Source organism: Glandiceps talaboti, chromosome 21 (assembly GCF_964340395.1).
Source record: "Glandiceps talaboti chromosome 21, keGlaTala1.1, whole genome shotgun sequence".
NCBI classification, from domain to species: Eukaryota; Metazoa; Hemichordata; class Enteropneusta; family Spengelidae; genus Glandiceps; species Glandiceps talaboti.
In genome coordinates this window covers 8468333-8485965 of record NC_135569.1, presented here as the reverse complement: position 1 = coordinate 8485965, position 17633 = coordinate 8468333, and the positions used below count along the sequence as shown (strand labels likewise).

At 34.6% G+C, this 17633-nt stretch overlaps 1 protein-coding gene across 1 annotated transcript in view; it reads right to left on the bottom strand.

The window, feature by feature from the left end:
- Positions 1–243: 243 nt before the first annotated feature.
- Positions 244–17633, bottom strand: part of LOC144451132 (polyamine-transporting ATPase 13A3-like) — a 63634-nt gene continuing 46244 nt past the window's right edge. The window contains exons 9-30 of the mRNA XM_078141904.1: positions 16678–16744; positions 16000–16131; positions 15365–15532; positions 14640–14750; positions 13620–13670; positions 12505–12689; positions 11238–11299; positions 10771–10915; positions 10061–10183; positions 9425–9578; positions 8948–9068; positions 8242–8366; positions 7849–8030; positions 7222–7341; positions 5693–5925; positions 5406–5502; positions 4911–4983; positions 4106–4256; positions 3398–3552; positions 2441–2529; positions 1531–1614; positions 244–583 (exon numbers count right to left, since the gene is read on the bottom strand). Coding sequence (XP_077998030.1) covers positions 320–583; positions 1531–1614; positions 2441–2529; positions 3398–3552; positions 4106–4256; positions 4911–4983; positions 5406–5502; positions 5693–5925; positions 7222–7341; positions 7849–8030; positions 8242–8366; positions 8948–9068; positions 9425–9578; positions 10061–10183; positions 10771–10915; positions 11238–11299; positions 12505–12689; positions 13620–13670; positions 14640–14750; positions 15365–15532; positions 16000–16131; positions 16678–16744 — 2892 coding nt within the window. The 3' untranslated portion in view covers positions 244–319. The remainder of the gene's footprint in view (positions 584–1530; positions 1615–2440; positions 2530–3397; positions 3553–4105; positions 4257–4910; positions 4984–5405; positions 5503–5692; positions 5926–7221; positions 7342–7848; positions 8031–8241; positions 8367–8947; positions 9069–9424; positions 9579–10060; positions 10184–10770; positions 10916–11237; positions 11300–12504; positions 12690–13619; positions 13671–14639; positions 14751–15364; positions 15533–15999; positions 16132–16677; positions 16745–17633) is intronic.

Below are 17633 nucleotides of genomic sequence, written 5' to 3'. Positions count from 1 at the left end.
AGGAAAAATTTTCCCTAAACATCAATATTTGAATATACTACTATAATAAATGGATCACTTTAAGAAATTCCACTATACTATAATTTCCTATTAAAGGAGTGCTTCGATATTTGTTAAAACAGTTCATGCTCCAATCACCCAAAAAGCTCATTTAAAAATAGGTTCAAGTGTCTACTACTCTATCTCATATAGTCATTTTCTTTATATTTTTGACTAAAAATTTAGTATAATTTTGAGAATTCTTGTTAAAAGACAATAAATAAAAAAAGTTATGAAAAAATAAGAAAGTTGAAAAAAGATGGCAGTGGTGTGTCTTGAATCAAAACTGCGTAGATTCTTCACCTTTCGTTTGAAGTGCTGAGTTTTCTGTCACGTCTTTCATTAGTTCTTTCTTGCTACTGTCACTTCCTGTACTGCAAGCTTCATCGTGCGTGGTGCCCTGTACAGTGCCCTCTACAGGCGGCCAGTCAGGATTTCCATTTAATTCTATTTCCAGAGACTTGAACTTCTTGGAAGGTTGTGTAGTACGACAGAATTTACATTCCAGTATATACTTTAACCACGTTCTTGGAATGATGCCAAACTGGAAGAAAAAAAAAGAAAAAAATATGCAAATTAAAAAATAGCGCAAATATTGCGTTGCCGCACAACTTCATGTTCAGGGCAATGATAGATATATAATTTTTTGAAGATTTAAAGTTGTAACCAAAACAAAATTTTCAAAAAAATATGCAAATTAAAAAAAACTGTACCATAAGTTTCACTTAATATTGAGTGGCTGACACTGTACGTATGTGAAGGTACTTCATGTGTTTCACATAAATAACTTATTGTACTTTCTGTAAGGTTATCAATTGCAGCAGTACAACTAATCAAATTTACTATAATAATTCCAAAATGAATGCATTTTACAATCCGATTGATTCTTGGAACCATGATCAATATATTTCCCACCAGCCGTCCCTCAACCATGACTGTGGATATCATCTTTCACCTATTTACAATAGTCTAACTGTCAGGTGATACCACTAGGAGGTCACCTGACTAAACGCCATAACATCATTACGCTGATGACGCCTGAGTGATTTGGATGAAACCTACATAGTCTCTTCAAAAAACTAGATTCCAAATAAGGTAACTCTACTATTACTAATATATTTCCCATTGGATTTTTATTTGATAAAACAGCTTCACTATGTTTTTCTACTTGAAAAAATAATGTGAAATAACATATACCAAGTCCAGGTTCATAACTCAATACATTGCAAAAAGATGCACAAAGTATAAAAAGTTTGTTATTGTACGTACAATAACAAACATTTTACACATTGTTTAATGGTTTGCCGTTCATTGAGATGTGAACATGGACTTGGTATATGTTATTTCACATTATTTTTTCAAGTAGAAAAACATAGTGAAGCTGTTTTATCAAATAAAAATCCAAAATAAATACCAAATTCTCATCCATATGGCCACTTTAATTGATATATAAAATGAAAAATGACAGAAAAAGCTGAGTTTGGTACCTACCTCAATCAAAAATGATAGTACCATATTGACTAGTGCTATAGCAAGTATTACACCACGGAAGTAATACTTTGGATATTGTTTTAACTGTAAGATACAAGACAAGAAATTGATGTAACCAGCTATGTACATGAGGTTTAAATAAATGTCATGGTAACAAATACATCATATAGCAGAACGATAGCCCTTTATACTTCCTCAACTCCCTGGTGAGCATACAATCCATTGTAGCCTTTATAAGCACATAGGATTAAAGCATTCACATTGCAACCTCTATCCTACCAGATCCCTAATTATACAGCTGGGTGGACTGAGGCACAATCATGGTTCAAATCTTACCCAGGACTTTAGCCATTCAGAAACAAATGGCAGTGACAGGGTTTGAATCTGTGCAGATTCCAAGTCGGCCATTCTAACCATTTCCCTCATCATGACTCCAGTAAATAATAAAACAATGTTTGCCTCGATAGCTTTCCTTTTCATCTGTTATTCTTTCCCATTCCATGTAGTCAAATACTTATGCTAATCCTGCCACTTTCTTGAATCACTGTACGGACCCCACTGGAAACAAGTCTTTGACTTTCGTGGGTTATCCAAGTAATTCAACAATTTGTACCAGTTTTTACTTGTATATCTGCACTGTCGATCTTGTTGTTTTACTGAAATAAACTAAACTAAACTAAACTAAATACACGTATAGGATTACAGTATTCACATTACAACCTCTATCCTACCAGGTCCCCAATTATACAGCTGGGTTGACTGAGGCACAATCATGGTTCAAATCTTGCCCAAGGACTTTTGCCATTCAGAAACAAATGGCAGTGACGGGGCTAGAACCTGTGCAGATTCCAAGTTGGCCATTCTAACCATTCCCTCATCATGACTCCAGTAAATATTAAATTATACTTGCCTCAAAGAAGGATCCAAAATTTTCATCTGGCAGCATTACAATTATGATGGAGAATATAACCAGGATTGTTAGAGCTCCTGTGTACAAATCTGTAGAGAAAATAAAATAAATACATTAATATTCACTAAGTTTCATAATTAGAAATTATTCCATAATATTTGTCTTCATCCAGCCAAAAATACAAGTGACTTAAGGGGCCTTGTCACTATAACCCAAAGGACGAGCATTGACAAAACCATTTGACGCTAAATATTTAAAACATAGTTATACCTCAGAAATCATAATTATGTAAAAGTGGGGAAAATGATGATTTTGAGTGTTTTTTTAATCATATTGTGAGCACCACAGTAATCAGTAACATAAATGTGTGTTGTCATGACCTCCAATGGACAAGGTTTGAAATTCTGAATTTTATTTTAAAGGAGATTGTCCTGCCAGGAAATAAAGGTATTTTCATAAACTTTGGGTTCTAGAGAGTCGTGTCATTATTTCACATCACATAAATTTTGCTTGGTTGCCAAGAAATACCAAATTGAAACTTGTTCACCTCTATTGGATTTTCAGTGCTAGTGATACACCTTTGCCACAAGGTCTTGGTAGACATATTATTACAAGACATATTCATGACTATTTATCTAAAGGAAATAAGCTCTTATGAGTCATGAATATTCAGTGTACATCTAATGAATATTCATGTATGGTAAGTCCCATGATGCAATGGTGGACCAGTATGAGAACAATACAGGTGAAATAGAGTTTCAATTGACTGTTTCTTAGCAACCGAGTGAATATTATGGGATGTGAAATCAAGAAATAACTCTTCAGAATTTTATAAAAAATACCTTTATTTCCTGAAGTGGCCTTCCTCTTAAAATGCCCTTCCAATTAGAGATATTATAATTATGATTGACTGAGCACAAAAAATTCTAAAAAATGGGAGTCACAACTTGTACTCACAGTTCCTATATATAGGTTTGGTGTAGGGTTTACCAGTAGAGAAGGCAGCGGCCACAATTAGATATTGGAAGACAGACACTAGAAAAATAGTTGTTGTCTCATAACAAACTATATTTTCATAGTAGTCCTCTTCATTTGGAACCAAGGGTGTAAACCTACAACAAAATAATAACCAAGAATAATCAGCAACTTGGTAGATAACATGATTTACATGGGTTCAAAGTTTATTTTAGCACTTGAGTTTTTAGATCCGTCAATGGTAACTATGAAATTTGTCATTCTGATGGGGATCGACCAAGACAGATGGAAAGCTCTGATACTAAAAACACTTTGAACTGCTTGTGTTTAAACTCGTGTAAACCTGCAATGATATAATAATTGTGCAAATTGTCATAATCTAGTTATCAGAAAAAAAACAAAAGAATCCATAGCTTAGCCACTAGGTGTGTTGTTTAGAAGCAGTTTTTGGACAAGAACTGAGAGCCATACTGTAAGCTGAATATCCCACAACTCTATCTGATGTGTATGCTCAGATATAACTCTTTTTATTTAAGGCAAATCTCACCAGTATACAGGATATTGTGAAAACATTTCTAAAACCTCATTTTTACCTTGACATGCACACTGAGCATGTCAAGACGAAAACATTACGGTATTTGTGATGTCGTCACTTGAGGTTTTCCCATAAAAGTTTTTTTACTCACTCACCAGGATTGTGCCTTGATTGTCAAAAATGCAGCTGTTTGTACAAGAGTTTGTACAATGACCTGTAGAATTAATGAAGCTAATATAGGTGTTGTCATCAACTGTGTTGGTGGTTTCCTGGTTACTATCTTTCTGTATGCTTCACTTCTGCCCACTAGAAATTACAAACAAAATCAATATTTCTAAGCTGGGTATCGAAAGTGTTTTCACTTTTTTTCTCATGGCTAAACAACCTGAATCTTTACAACTAAATAAAAACTCTATACTGCATCAAAATACTTGGATAAATCCTAACTTGCAACCTGAGTCCTCAGGTCTTCTTCAGGGATGTGAAGTCATGCGTTGTTTTCACATGGGCGACTTCAGAATATTGTCCCAGACAGGTGGTAAAGTATATCAGTCCACGTCTCTGTTTAGCGATGGTTTTAATGTTCTGATGTATATAGCTTCTTTGTAAACAATTCACCTGAACTGATTAGTTTTCATCATATCTTACTTGGTAAGATACAGACAGAATAATACAACATATTTGGAGCAACAAGATAATTCTTTTTTACATTGTGGTGACTATGTCTATATTACATCAAGTCCATTGATGTATGACATCTGCTATAAATTCTCTACTTTCAATGGAAATACAAACTGACAATGGTTCAATCACAGAAAGTTATAAATTATCACAGAAGTTCTGAGAATGTCACAGGTATATGTGGATGATAATATGAGAAGTTACATTTCATACATTTGAATGTTAGTTTAAGGAAATACAGTTTGATTTATTCATTGTAATTGAATTAGAGACACTTACTTAGAATAGCTACAACGGTAATAATACAGATATCAATGTATAGAAACATTATATCACCAAGATTGGACTGGATCTGAAATTAAACAGGACCAACAAAGGTGAAAGGTATTGATAGTGAATATTAGACAAAAGACAGGTATTCAATCATCAACTTATCCATACATAGACACAGACACAGACATAGACACAGACACATGTAGACACAGACGCACACATACATACACACAGACAGACAGACACACACAGACAAACACAGAAAGACAAACACAGACTTACACAGACAGATTGACAGATAAACAGACTCTTCTCTCCAATTGTCTGCCTGCTTGCCCTCTCTCTCTCTCCCTCCCTCCCTCCCCCTGCCCAAGCCCAACCGCCCACCCACCTGCCCTCCCTCCCTACCTGCCTCCCTGCCTCCCTGCTTCCCTCTCTCTCACATTTCATTAGAAAGTGTATTATTTCCCTTCAAATGACTACTATAAGTCATCCACTCACCGAATACAGTATCATAACAGATACAAACTGTATCATACTATACAGTGCCATGTATTTAAACATACTGAAGGATGTGACCAATGCTGCTCTGCCTTCCCTGTCAATATAATTATATCAGACAATTAATGGAAGAAAAGACGATCATTTTCATCTCAACCTTTTTAATTCAAGAGAAATGATGAAAACTAGACAAAGACATTTATCTAAATATTAAAGAAATAAACTACCACGAGGAGATCAAAGTAGCAATGTGTAGATTACAAACCAGTCGGTTTAAAGTCCTTTACCTGATAACGATTGGTACACATGTAATATTGGGTGTCTTAGATGTAAATGGTGAGGCTACGGAGGCTTCAGCTTCAGATAGCGAAATACCGGCATGAGCTGCCTTCAGTGCTCCTGTGTCATTGGCACCGTCTCCACACATACCAACTGAATAGTCCAGTTGTTGAAGAGCCTCAACTAAATGTGCCTTTTGATGGGGTAACATTCTAGCAAACACTGTACCTCGTACTGCAATCTGTAACAGACACAATCATAAATCAGGGAAACTAAAAACAGCGAGTTTATTCATTATCAGTTACTTTGCCTCCACGTTTTCCCGACTTCTGTTATTCTTTCCTATTCCATGTAGTTAAACACCTTTGCTAATCCCACCACTTTCTTGAATCACTGTATGGACCCCACTGGAAACAAGTCTTTGAATTTGTGGGTTATCCAAGTATTAATTGAACAATTTGCAGTTACAGTTACAGTTTTTATTTCTACATCTGTTCTGTCGATCTTGTTGTTTTACTGAAATAAACTAAACTAAATAAATTGCATGGTATGCATTTTATAAAGAGCTTTCTACAAAGAATGTTGTGATCTTAGCACTGTACAATTGTTACCTTGGCACAGACCTATATAGGCACAACAGTTCCATATCATGCAAATACCAATATTAGTGTATTAATGTATAAGTTATACTGTAAAACTTGATATTTTTGCTATTAGAAAATTTTACAATTTTACAGTCTTCAGCTAGTTCTCAAAGACTAAATTTTTACTAATTACCAGACTGGTACATTGCCGTTGTTTTCATGTACAAGAAGACATTTTAGTCACCACTTGAAATAATATTTCATATGTACAAGAAGGCATTTTAGTCACTACTTATTTTCACTAATTACCAGACTGGTACACTGTGTTCATGTACAAGAAGGCATTTTAGTCACTACTAATTTTTACTAATTACCAGACTGGTACACTGTGTTCATGTACAAGAAGGCATTTTAGTCACTACTAATTTTTACTAATTACCAGACTAGTACATTGTGTTTATGTACAAGAAGTCATTTTAGTCACTACTTATTTTCACTAATTACCAGACTGGTACACTGTGTTCATGTACAAGAAGGCATTTTAGTCACTACTAATTTGTACTAATTACCAGACTAGTACATTATGTGTTTATATACAAGAAGTCATTTTAGTCACTACTTATTTTCACTAATTACCAGACTGGTACATTGTGTTCATGTACAAGAAGGCATTTTAGTCACTACTAATTTTTACTAATTACCAGACTAGTACATTGTGTTTATGTACAAGAAGTCATTTTAGTCACTACTTATTTTTGCGTTTTTGTTTTCCAGTGAAATAAGTGAAAATAAGTTTTCAGTGAAAATTTCCAAGTTTACAGTATATAGTAGTGGTCATTACAAATTAAAAGCAAATAATTGCAGCATCTCTTTGAATCTGGAAGTCCAGAGAAATTTTCTCAATTAGTTAAATTTCATTTTGGAAAGAGAGTCGTGTTTTAAAAAAAAATTACCTTAGGTAGGAGATATGGATAGTGTTCTCTGATGACACCAAATGATTTACCATCAACAGCAAAGTGATAATTACTAGATGTACTGTCATCCATCCGTACAATTATAGCATTCAACGATTCCTGCAAATAACGAGTGCAATTTTATCAGTGGAACGATAAGGTTAAAGGTGAACATCACTTGGGCTATATAAAGGTCAGAGGTTACAGGTAAGAAATCTGTTTTAGCAGGTCTGATCAAAGGTAACTATTGAGGGCTAAAAATCAAAGGATAAGTCCTTTTTGTGGTAACAAGTGAATGGGGAATATCACTTTGGCAAAAAGTTACAAGATAAGTCCTTTTTGTGGCAACAGGTGAAATGGGAATATCACTTTGGCAAAAAGTTACAAGTTTAGTCCTTTTTGTGGCAACAGGTGAAATGGGAATCAATATCACTTTGGTTAACAGGTCAAAGGTGACTATCACTTGTGCTGAGAGTCAAAGGTTAAGGTGTTTTTGTTCTGGGTCAAATGTGAATATCATTTAGGTTACAGGTTCAGTCTTTTTTGTGGTAACAGGTCAAAGGTGAATATCACTTGAACTAAAAGTCAAAAGTTAAGTCACTTGTTGTAATGGTGAACCTTACTGACCTTCTTAGGATCAAGATCAGGATCTACGACATCAGTATTAGTCTCTAGTTTATCAGCATATCTCCATTTAATGTTTTCTAGTTCATCACCTGGAGGGTAAGCTTCTACCATGATGACATCATGGTGTGATTTAAGTATACCACACTTCCTGGCCACACTTACAGCTGTCAACATGTTGTCCCCTGGTGAAATAAACAAAATATGTAAGACAAGATTTAGAAACTTCTATACTGAACAAGTTCTCCTTGGTGACAGTAAACTTTTGACAAATATTATCAGACTGTTTACTCCAGATGGCGTAGACAGAGTAACGTCCATCTGAAGACGATCGAAGCTTTCAAAATTTTGTAAATATTTGATCAAGAGGTAGAACAACAGAAATTACTCGTTTACCTGTTACCATGACAATCCTGATGCATGCTGTGTTCAATTCTCGGATAACGGGTGATGTTTCTGGTTTTAACATATTCTGCATTACTAACAATCCACAGAATTCAAGATCACATTCAATATCATCTCTACAATAAAGAACAAAAAGCTAATTTAATCACATGTAAATAATTCAACTTAGTCTGTAAGGTACGCCATGACAGGGCACCCTCACACATCAGTGAGGGTGGAACGATTCAACATACCTTACAGTCTAAATTCAACTTTATATACAGCAATTACCAGATAAATATTGCTCGTTGATAGTCTAATATGTTGTGTATGAAAAGACGACTCAAAATCCCTTATGAACATGTGAGGCTGAAAAAGGAGGAATTTATAAAAAATTTCAAGTGCTCATGTCAGTTTCTTTTTCACCATGTTCGTGTATATGATTCTTTAAATATTTCAACATCCACATTTCAGAAATTCTCAGTACCTGCAATAGCATTTTATCTCATGCTAGAGGGTCAAAATAGAACAAGGTGGTCGACTTATTCTAACGCGCGCCTATGTGTAGCATGTGGAGTGGAAGTTGTGGTGTTGACCAAGAAATCGAAGTCGTTATTTTTATGACAAACTTAGGTGTAGAATTTTATTGCAGGTACCAAGAATTTAGCCATGATAGTTTTGAAACCATGCAGAGATCTTATGACACTAAAATATATACCTGTTCATTTTGAGTACTTTATGCCATTGAATGGAGGGGTCTAATGGTTTACTGGCCATCGCTATCACACGGAAACCCTGACTGGTATAACCATGCAAAACATTCTCAAAATTATCCGGAACTGTAAAACAAAAACAAACACAACAATAGATAAAGAATTCAAAGGTACTCACTCATCTCATTGCATAAGAACTGAATCTGGCAGAATGAGAAATATTGAACAGATTCATCATATTTGTTCTCTCTGAGACCTTGACGGAATCATCATATCATGAACAATTCTTAATCTACACATCCTCAAGAATGTTCCCACCACAGGGCAATGATCTGCCCAGGACAAAAATAACATTTTTTGACCAAACATGCACATCTCTGATACGATCATTTTCATTTGAACATTTTTCCATCTATACACCAAAAGTAATTTAAAAAAATTACTTGTTTTAATTGAGCAGTGACAGTATCTTCACAACTTACTTGTTTTAACTGAGCACAATGACAATATCTTCTCAGGGGCTCCTTTTACATAAACCATCATGTGATCTGCACCCAGTGTTCTAGTCACAACACTCATTCTTTGTAACCCAGATGAGAATGGCAACTGACGAACTATTCCGACTTCCAATCCTTGCTGCAACACAAATCAACAAACATTTCATGAATTAACTACACTGTAGTGTGCAAGGATCTGATCTGGTAAAACTCAGACAACAGTCCAGGGGATTTTTTGCTCACAGAACACATTAGAAAGTGTCTGTCTATAACACACACTGTAGTTTCAATTCTGCAAGAAAAATTTATGTGATGTGAAACCATGAAATTCCTCTCCAGAATGCCTTCATTTTCTGTCGTCGTCATCGTCGTCGTCGTCGTCGTCGTCGTCGTCGTCGTCGTCATCATATATTACATATAGACCTGTTCATAGTTCCATAGATTGTTTAAGAGTTAGTCCGGTATGACGGTTAGACCCAGCAAACCATATCAATTGCTAATTAAATAATACTTTGAATATTCAGCTCATGTTGAATATTGCATATTACAAAATTATGGATTTTAGTGGCATTACTCCTTACTTGTACATTTTGTACTTTAAAAGTTGAGTGTTTTCCTTACCGGTTGACCATCAACTGTTGCTCTGCCTTCATTCACATTTTGAACAGCTCCTGGTGGTTTGACAATGGTTGGCATTAACATATCAAAATTTGTACTTTCTACTGTTGTTGGTTCATGTAGAGTCTGAAATATTAGGTGAGCAAGAAAAAGATTAATCCCATTCATTTAACAGCTATATAATCAAAATGTGTCTCAGACATTAAAACTTTTTATGTTACTTTGTTCAAGGAAACTTAAAAACTATTATCAGTTAAAATCAAGAAAACAATGAAGGGACACTACACATTTTTTAAATAGTCTGGTCAAAATGTTATCACAATGAAGTCATTTTAGAATCCAGTACGGCTGCCAAATCCAATATGGCCACCAAATCCAATATGGCCACCAAATCCAATATGGCCACCAAATACTTTGTTAATTCTATGGGAAAATATAAAAGATTATTGATATCCTTGAAAACAAGACAATGCATTATGCAGCTCCTAATTTCTATTTTAATTTCCGAAAGGACCAGGAACAAAGCTTTCACATGGTGAAGTCTGGAAAGATTTTAAATTTCGATTTCAGGGTAATTACTCCCTAAGGTTTCTTATTTTTTTATTATTTAAAAAAAAAAAAAATTTTTTGGGGTAGGGTTACCTAATACTTCAGAAGCCTGTTGATTGGTTGTTTCAAAGAAGTCACATTGTGATTGGCTAAGTAATACCTACCCATTTAGTTGCTTCAAACATTTTTAAATCCAGAGGATCTCCACTAAGTTCTCCTTGAATTCTTGTCAGTGAGTGACACGTTGTCATGGAGATTAACAAATTATTGATTGGTAGTTGCCATGCTTCTGTTTCCATGGGATCAAAACTACAGAGATTGAAAATAAAGTTATCTTATTGTATATGTCCACTTATTGTATTGACTATACAGGTAAGGTGTCATGTTCGGCTGAAATTGATGGTTTGAGAGAATCATATTACTGAGGAAAGCAAGTTATCAGCTAAGACAGTCAGACCAGTTAAACCAGTTGACATGACAGTTCGATCCCCTACATTTAACTTAATGACATGTTAAATATCTAAAGCTGAATGCTACTGGGGATGAAACTTTACTGCTATGCAATTATGTAGAACAAATACAAACAAACAAACAAATAGACAAACAGACAAGCCAATAATGTCATATTTACCGAGCGTAATTGACCGGTACAACTCCCATTAGATCTAAACCATCCTCAGTTAGTGTACCAGTCTGTTTGGAGATGGAAATAATGACAGTTATCAAATGATACACATGTTGTTCTAAAACTTGTACAACACATTTAGATGTTTTTCCCCAACATCTTCATTCAGCCTAGGAAAATATGAGTGACCTAAAGGGTCTTTGTCACTACTTCTCCAGCAACTTGTAGTGACAAAACCCCTTAGGTCATGAGTTTTTTCCAGCTGTATGAATAAAAATATTGGAGAATAACATAATTATACCAGCGCCAGTAATATCAAAGAAAAATTAGGTAAAGTAATGGCAATTTTGAACGTTTTGACTCATATTTCGAACAAAGCAGAACCAGTGACATAGACATGCAGTTGTTGTGACATAGACGTGTGTTGTCATGACATAGAACAACCTGGGTATAAATTCCATATTTTTTGGTTCAACTTGCCTTGTGCATAGTATAATAGCATCATATACATACTCAAAAAAGTACTGTCAGTTTTTCAATTTGGAACCCTCAAACATACGCAAAATAAACTTCCATATCATAATTAGATTTCAACAGTAGAGAACCATGGTAAAAAACTTGTGAAAATGCCAACAGATATTACCAGGTAAAGATCATTAATCAAAACACTTGACTATAAATATTTGTATTTTGGAACTAACTTATTTGGCTTACATTGCTAAAACAATTTTTGTACCCAAAATAAATTTTTATCAAAGTTTCATCACTTTCATTATACATGTATAACAAATCTAAACAAACTGTAGGTACTAAAAGAATAATAGCGAGATAAAGACAAATGAGTCTGAGTGAGTTTCTAGACATATAACTAAATCTATACTTAGTCCACTAAACTGTGGGCCTGCCTACTCTTGCTTTCTCTAACCTTACTGATCGTGCAATACTGCACAAGGCACGTGTGATTGCTGTTGACGACAAACATCCACTTAATGCATATTTTGATATTCTCCCATCAGGCCGAAGATACCGTTGTCTTAAATGCTCCAAAGTTTGACACAGAAAGAGTTTTGTCCAATCAGTCGTCAGTTTGTTAAATCGATGTTAAAGTTGTATTTGTGTATTTGTGTAGCTTGTCTTTGTATTTACTCGCCTTTTCCGGGTTTTTTTTGTATACTTTGTTTTTGTTTATTGTTTAGACCTGTAAACAATATATCCTTTGAGGACTGATAAATGAATATTAAAAATAATAAGTACATGCTGTTTGACCTCTGACCTTATCAAAGCAGACGACATCCATGGTTCCACACAAGTTGATTCTAGTTGGACTAATACAGTAAATGTTTTGTTTTCGTAGTCGTGTCTGTGCGTACACAATACCAATGGTTAATGCAGCTGGTAACGCAGGAGGTATCGCTATGGTGATGATGTCCAAGGATTTCAGTACTATGTCTGATACAGCTGTCTGGAATACAAAACATAGCGCCAATGGCATTGTAGCACAACTGAAAATACATAAATCCGTACTGTTCATGTTGTTGTTGTTGTTGTTGTTGTTGTTGTTGTTGTTGTTGTTGTTAATTACTGTATCCTATATGGATTTATCGATAAGTGCTGAGTGTGTTTGCTAAGGTTAGGGACCCTTGAGACAGAAATGGAGAAAGGGTAAAAGTGACATGTTTTCCATACAATCTATGGTAATTTTGATTGCATGGGAGCTGTGGTAAAATGACTGGGAAACTCAGGTAGATTTTGCCCACTCACTACAGGATGAAGCCATTAACCAAACAAGTGGGGTTTCAAAATAGACAATATTTATTATACCCGACTTGCTGGCTTACCAAGTTGGGTTTGTAGTACTTGAATGGCTCATAGGGGAAACCATCATGTATTGCAGTTGCCCTTTTATAGCAAACACACTGATAATACAATACAGAGGGAAAAGCCACATCCAGCCTATTATAAGACACCCAATATATCAAATAATTAATATAAATAAATGTTAATTGACTCATTTATACACAGTGTTTTTCCTAGGATTAAATGCCTCATAATAAAGTTTGTGGTATTAAACGAGAAATTTTGACATTTGTGAGTGAAAGTATCCTCTACAACTAGTAACACTCAAGTCAAATGTTTGTATGATTTGCTACATTTGTTTACAGAAGCCATATCAAGTGTTAAAGTAGAGTGTTGAAAATAATGATTAGTGTTGTTTTTTCAATGTTGTCAATCATTATGGGGGTTTCCTGCATGGGTATTTACACTCTTTGTAAATGTTAGTAAGATTTTTGTTGCGCCGTACGATTTTAGTAGTCACATAGACAAGTACAAATCATTGTACTGAATCAGACAACGCTGATTCAGGTAATTTGGTTTCATTTTTAAAACTTACCTCTTGGAGAGCCAGGATAATAACTGTGTAAATAAATCCAAGTACGGCTGTCGGGTAAAATGTTAAGAAATTTTAGTTAAATATACCATACACACTGAAACAATACAACAAGTAAAATTATTATTGTAAATATTAATTTACTATTAGGCCCAAATAAAAAATTGTTTGGTTCCGGTAACCGACCCAATGTAGTTTTTTTACTGCTGACCCTAAACTTTTTTTTTTGATAATTTGAAAAAAATATCGAAAAATCAAAAATTGCCTCGTGATCAAAACAAGATGGCGAAATACAGCGTACCACATGATGTCTTCTGCATATCCTACAGAAAGTGCGATCACATCAATGATTTTTTAAAAAAAATCCTACCTACTCACCCTATTTTGAAATTAGGTCGTTTTTCTATTTGGCCAACAAAAAAAATTGTTTCTGGTCAGGAAATTTTGTCTAAAATGGTGCGATGAGCGAAACTTTTTTAAAAAAATTTTTATTCTCAACAAACTTGTCACTTAATCTACTATTTATGGCAGTTACTGTTCATTTTATTTAGTACTTTAGAGCAAGTGTGTATGTGGGGCAGATGTTATGTGCTTGGTCATGATTGGCTGTGCAGTTGTCTTCACTGAAGTAGGGAGGGTTATTTTTGTGTTCCCCACAAATCTACAGACTGCATGGTCTGGACAAACATACAAAAAGACCGACGTGATGGTATTTAAGTGATGTGTGCACTGACCAGAAACAACTCTTTTTGGGCCTTATATAGTTTACATCTGGAACATTACTAAAACAAATGGTTCATAGTATATATTAGGTTGAAAGACCAAGAAATTGCTTTCACTTCACAGGCAGCAAGTAGTTACATAAATAGACAAATGACTGGACCTTTCAGACTAAGTATCCGTCTGACTTTGTCATTTCTAAGAAAAGTACTTAAATAGAAAGTACTGCCATCATGTACACACAACATTCCTATTTTCACAAACTCCCCATTGGGTCTAAAAAATACTGTAAAACTCACCCATGCACAAAAGTACAAGTACAAATTTAATGCCATCTTTGTATAGTTTGATGTCCATAGGTTTAGGATACAGTATAGCTCTGACTAATGTACCCTTGGCTGTGTTATACCCTGTAAATATATAACATACATGATACAATATTGTCATATACTAATTGTGTCTCAAGACATCATAATGTCATTGAATGACAGTGTACCCTCATTGACTGCCTTACAGACTTGTCTTTTGACATATTACACATACATCATATCTCTCCCCCCACATCCCCCCTCTCTCTGTCTCTGTCTGTCTGTCTGTCTGTCTGTCTGTCTCTGTCTCTCTGTCTGTCTCTCTGTCTCTCTGTCTGTCTGTCTCTCTCTCTCTCTCTGTCTCTCTCTCTCTTTCTCTCTCTCTCTCTCTCTCTCTCTCTCTCTCTCTCTCTCTCTCTCTCTCTCTCTCTCTCTCTCTCTCTCTCTCTCTCTCTCTCTCTCTCTCTCTCTCTCTCTCTCTCTCTCTCTCTCTCTCTCTCTCTCTCTCTCTCTCTCTCTCTCTCTCTCTCTCTCTCTCTCTCTCTCTCTCTCTCTAAAGACAGGGAGCTAAAAACATGATTATCAAAATAGTTCTCTATCACAGAAAAAAATGGTTCAGAACAAAAGTCTCATCCCAATATTCATGGCTTCACTGATAAGATAATGTGAGAACCTGGGACTGAATCATGGGCCTTTAAGGAAATTGTTCCACACACCTGTTCTAACGACCACAGCTTTGACTTTCTCACTTCCATAGTACCTGGTTTGTATGACCTGAGTACCACAGAATAAAGTGTGTCTTTTATGTTCATCTGGGTTATAATAGTTACTTCGTTCAGATTCAGAATTTGGCAATGGTATTTTGGTAACTGGGACAGATTCACCTGAAAAAAAGACATATTTATTTTTATTTTCCTGATCATAAATATTTACAGCTATAGTTGATGCACTATTTGATATGTTTTCTTGTATCTTGTTCTTTTAATGACAACTTTCCTTCATTTTTTCTAGTAACAATTTTTAAATATGTCATATTCCAGTAGTAAGAAAAACAAAAGATTGTATAGTTTGGCCACTAGGGGTGTTGTTCGGAAGAAACAACCTTGATAGTGGAACACCACAACATACTTCAATTTTTCTAAATAACTAAAACAATCTATAAATGTCATAGTCAAGTAGTAAGAAAAACAAAAGATTGCATAGTTTGGCCACTAGGGTGTTGTTCGGAAGAAGCAACCTTGATAGTGGAATACCATATAGCCTCCTTTGAAATGATCATTATTTCGAAATGTTCAACAACATGTCCCATGGATTCTACACCCTGTAGACACACATTAACCATCATCCTTACCTGTCAACATACTTTCATTGACAATACAGTTTCCAGTGAGTAACACAGCATCACAAGTCATAGGACAGCCATTAGGTGGTATAACAAGTACATCACCAGGTACTAACTCATCCTCTGCTATCATTTCAACATCTGAAGAGTCAAGATAATCAACATTTAAAGCTAACTGTGACTGGAGTTATTGTTTTTAGATCAGACAACCACACGCAGTGAAAATTGTTAAAAAGTCAATTTCAAAACTTCCTATCAAAATATGGCAGCGACATGCCCATGTTATGTGTATAGAAAGTATCGTACCTACAAAGTATTAACTAAACCAATGTCGAAACTTCTTATCCAAATATGGCAGCAACATGCCCATATATAGAAAGTAACTAAACCAATTTCAAAACTTTTTATCCAAATATGGCAATGACATGCCCATATATAGAAAGTAACTAAACAAATATCAAAACTGAAACAGCAGGGTTAAATTTCTCTGCGGCATAAAAGCAGACTTGTAATACAGATAAAAATATCTTATAGTATTATATAGTTAGAATAACTTGTCAACAACTAATAAACTACTGATGTGTCTGGAGAACTATCAGGCACATTATAAATACTCTTTATTATTATTATTATAAAATGTCAAGACCATAGCAATTTCTAGTCAATAGTTGTAATGGTCGTACATACCTCCGTTGCCCCTGGTGATACCTACTTCATGAGATGATTTCACCATGTCACGCAGCATTACACTTTGCTGCAAAGAAATATCATAACAGAACAGTTTTCAAACTTGTACGTACAATAACAAACATTTTAAACATTTATTAATCTTCTGCACTGTATTGACTTACAAATGCAGACTACGTCTATGTTACACACATTGATTTTTCAAGTAGGAAGTCGTGAGAACATTGTTTTATAGATTAAAAATCCAAAATAAAATAACAAATTGTCATCCATATGTCCACTATGAAGTAAATTAGTTTAGTACATAAATAGCTACTACAACAAACCATGCCCACTGGACAATTAGAGTTAGCGTTGATTTAAAAGTGTAGCAAAGGTAAAAAAAGAAGAAGAGATTTTTGGTACATTACAAACTATAAGATAAGATAAGATAAGATAAGATAAGATAAGATAAGATAAGATAAGATAAAACTTTATTTCAACCGTTTTGAAAATTTTACATTTCTAATTTGGTATTTAAAAGAAATAAAGTTAATAATAATCTAAGTAAATAACTAAGTTATAAATATGAAAGTATAGAAAAGTTCTAGTGTTAAATCACAAACAAGTACATCTTAACTTACCCTGTGTGAGGAGACCATAGAAATAGTGATAGAAATAGTAGACATTGCTATTATACAGGTAGCATACAAAGCATACTCTTGAACATACCATAAAGTAACACTAAATATTTGGAATACATAAAAAGGATGCAACATCTATTGATAGAAAGAGGAAGGCAAAGGAGCATGCAGCGTATTAATCGGTTAGTCATGCAAAACAAAAAATTGTATCTAAATAAGTCTGCTGTTAGCCACAGTGAGTAGTAGAACCTTCCAAATTTACCTACATTTACATAAATTATACATATGATTTGCATATCATTTGCATAATTTTGTTCATGTTTGGTAGTATTT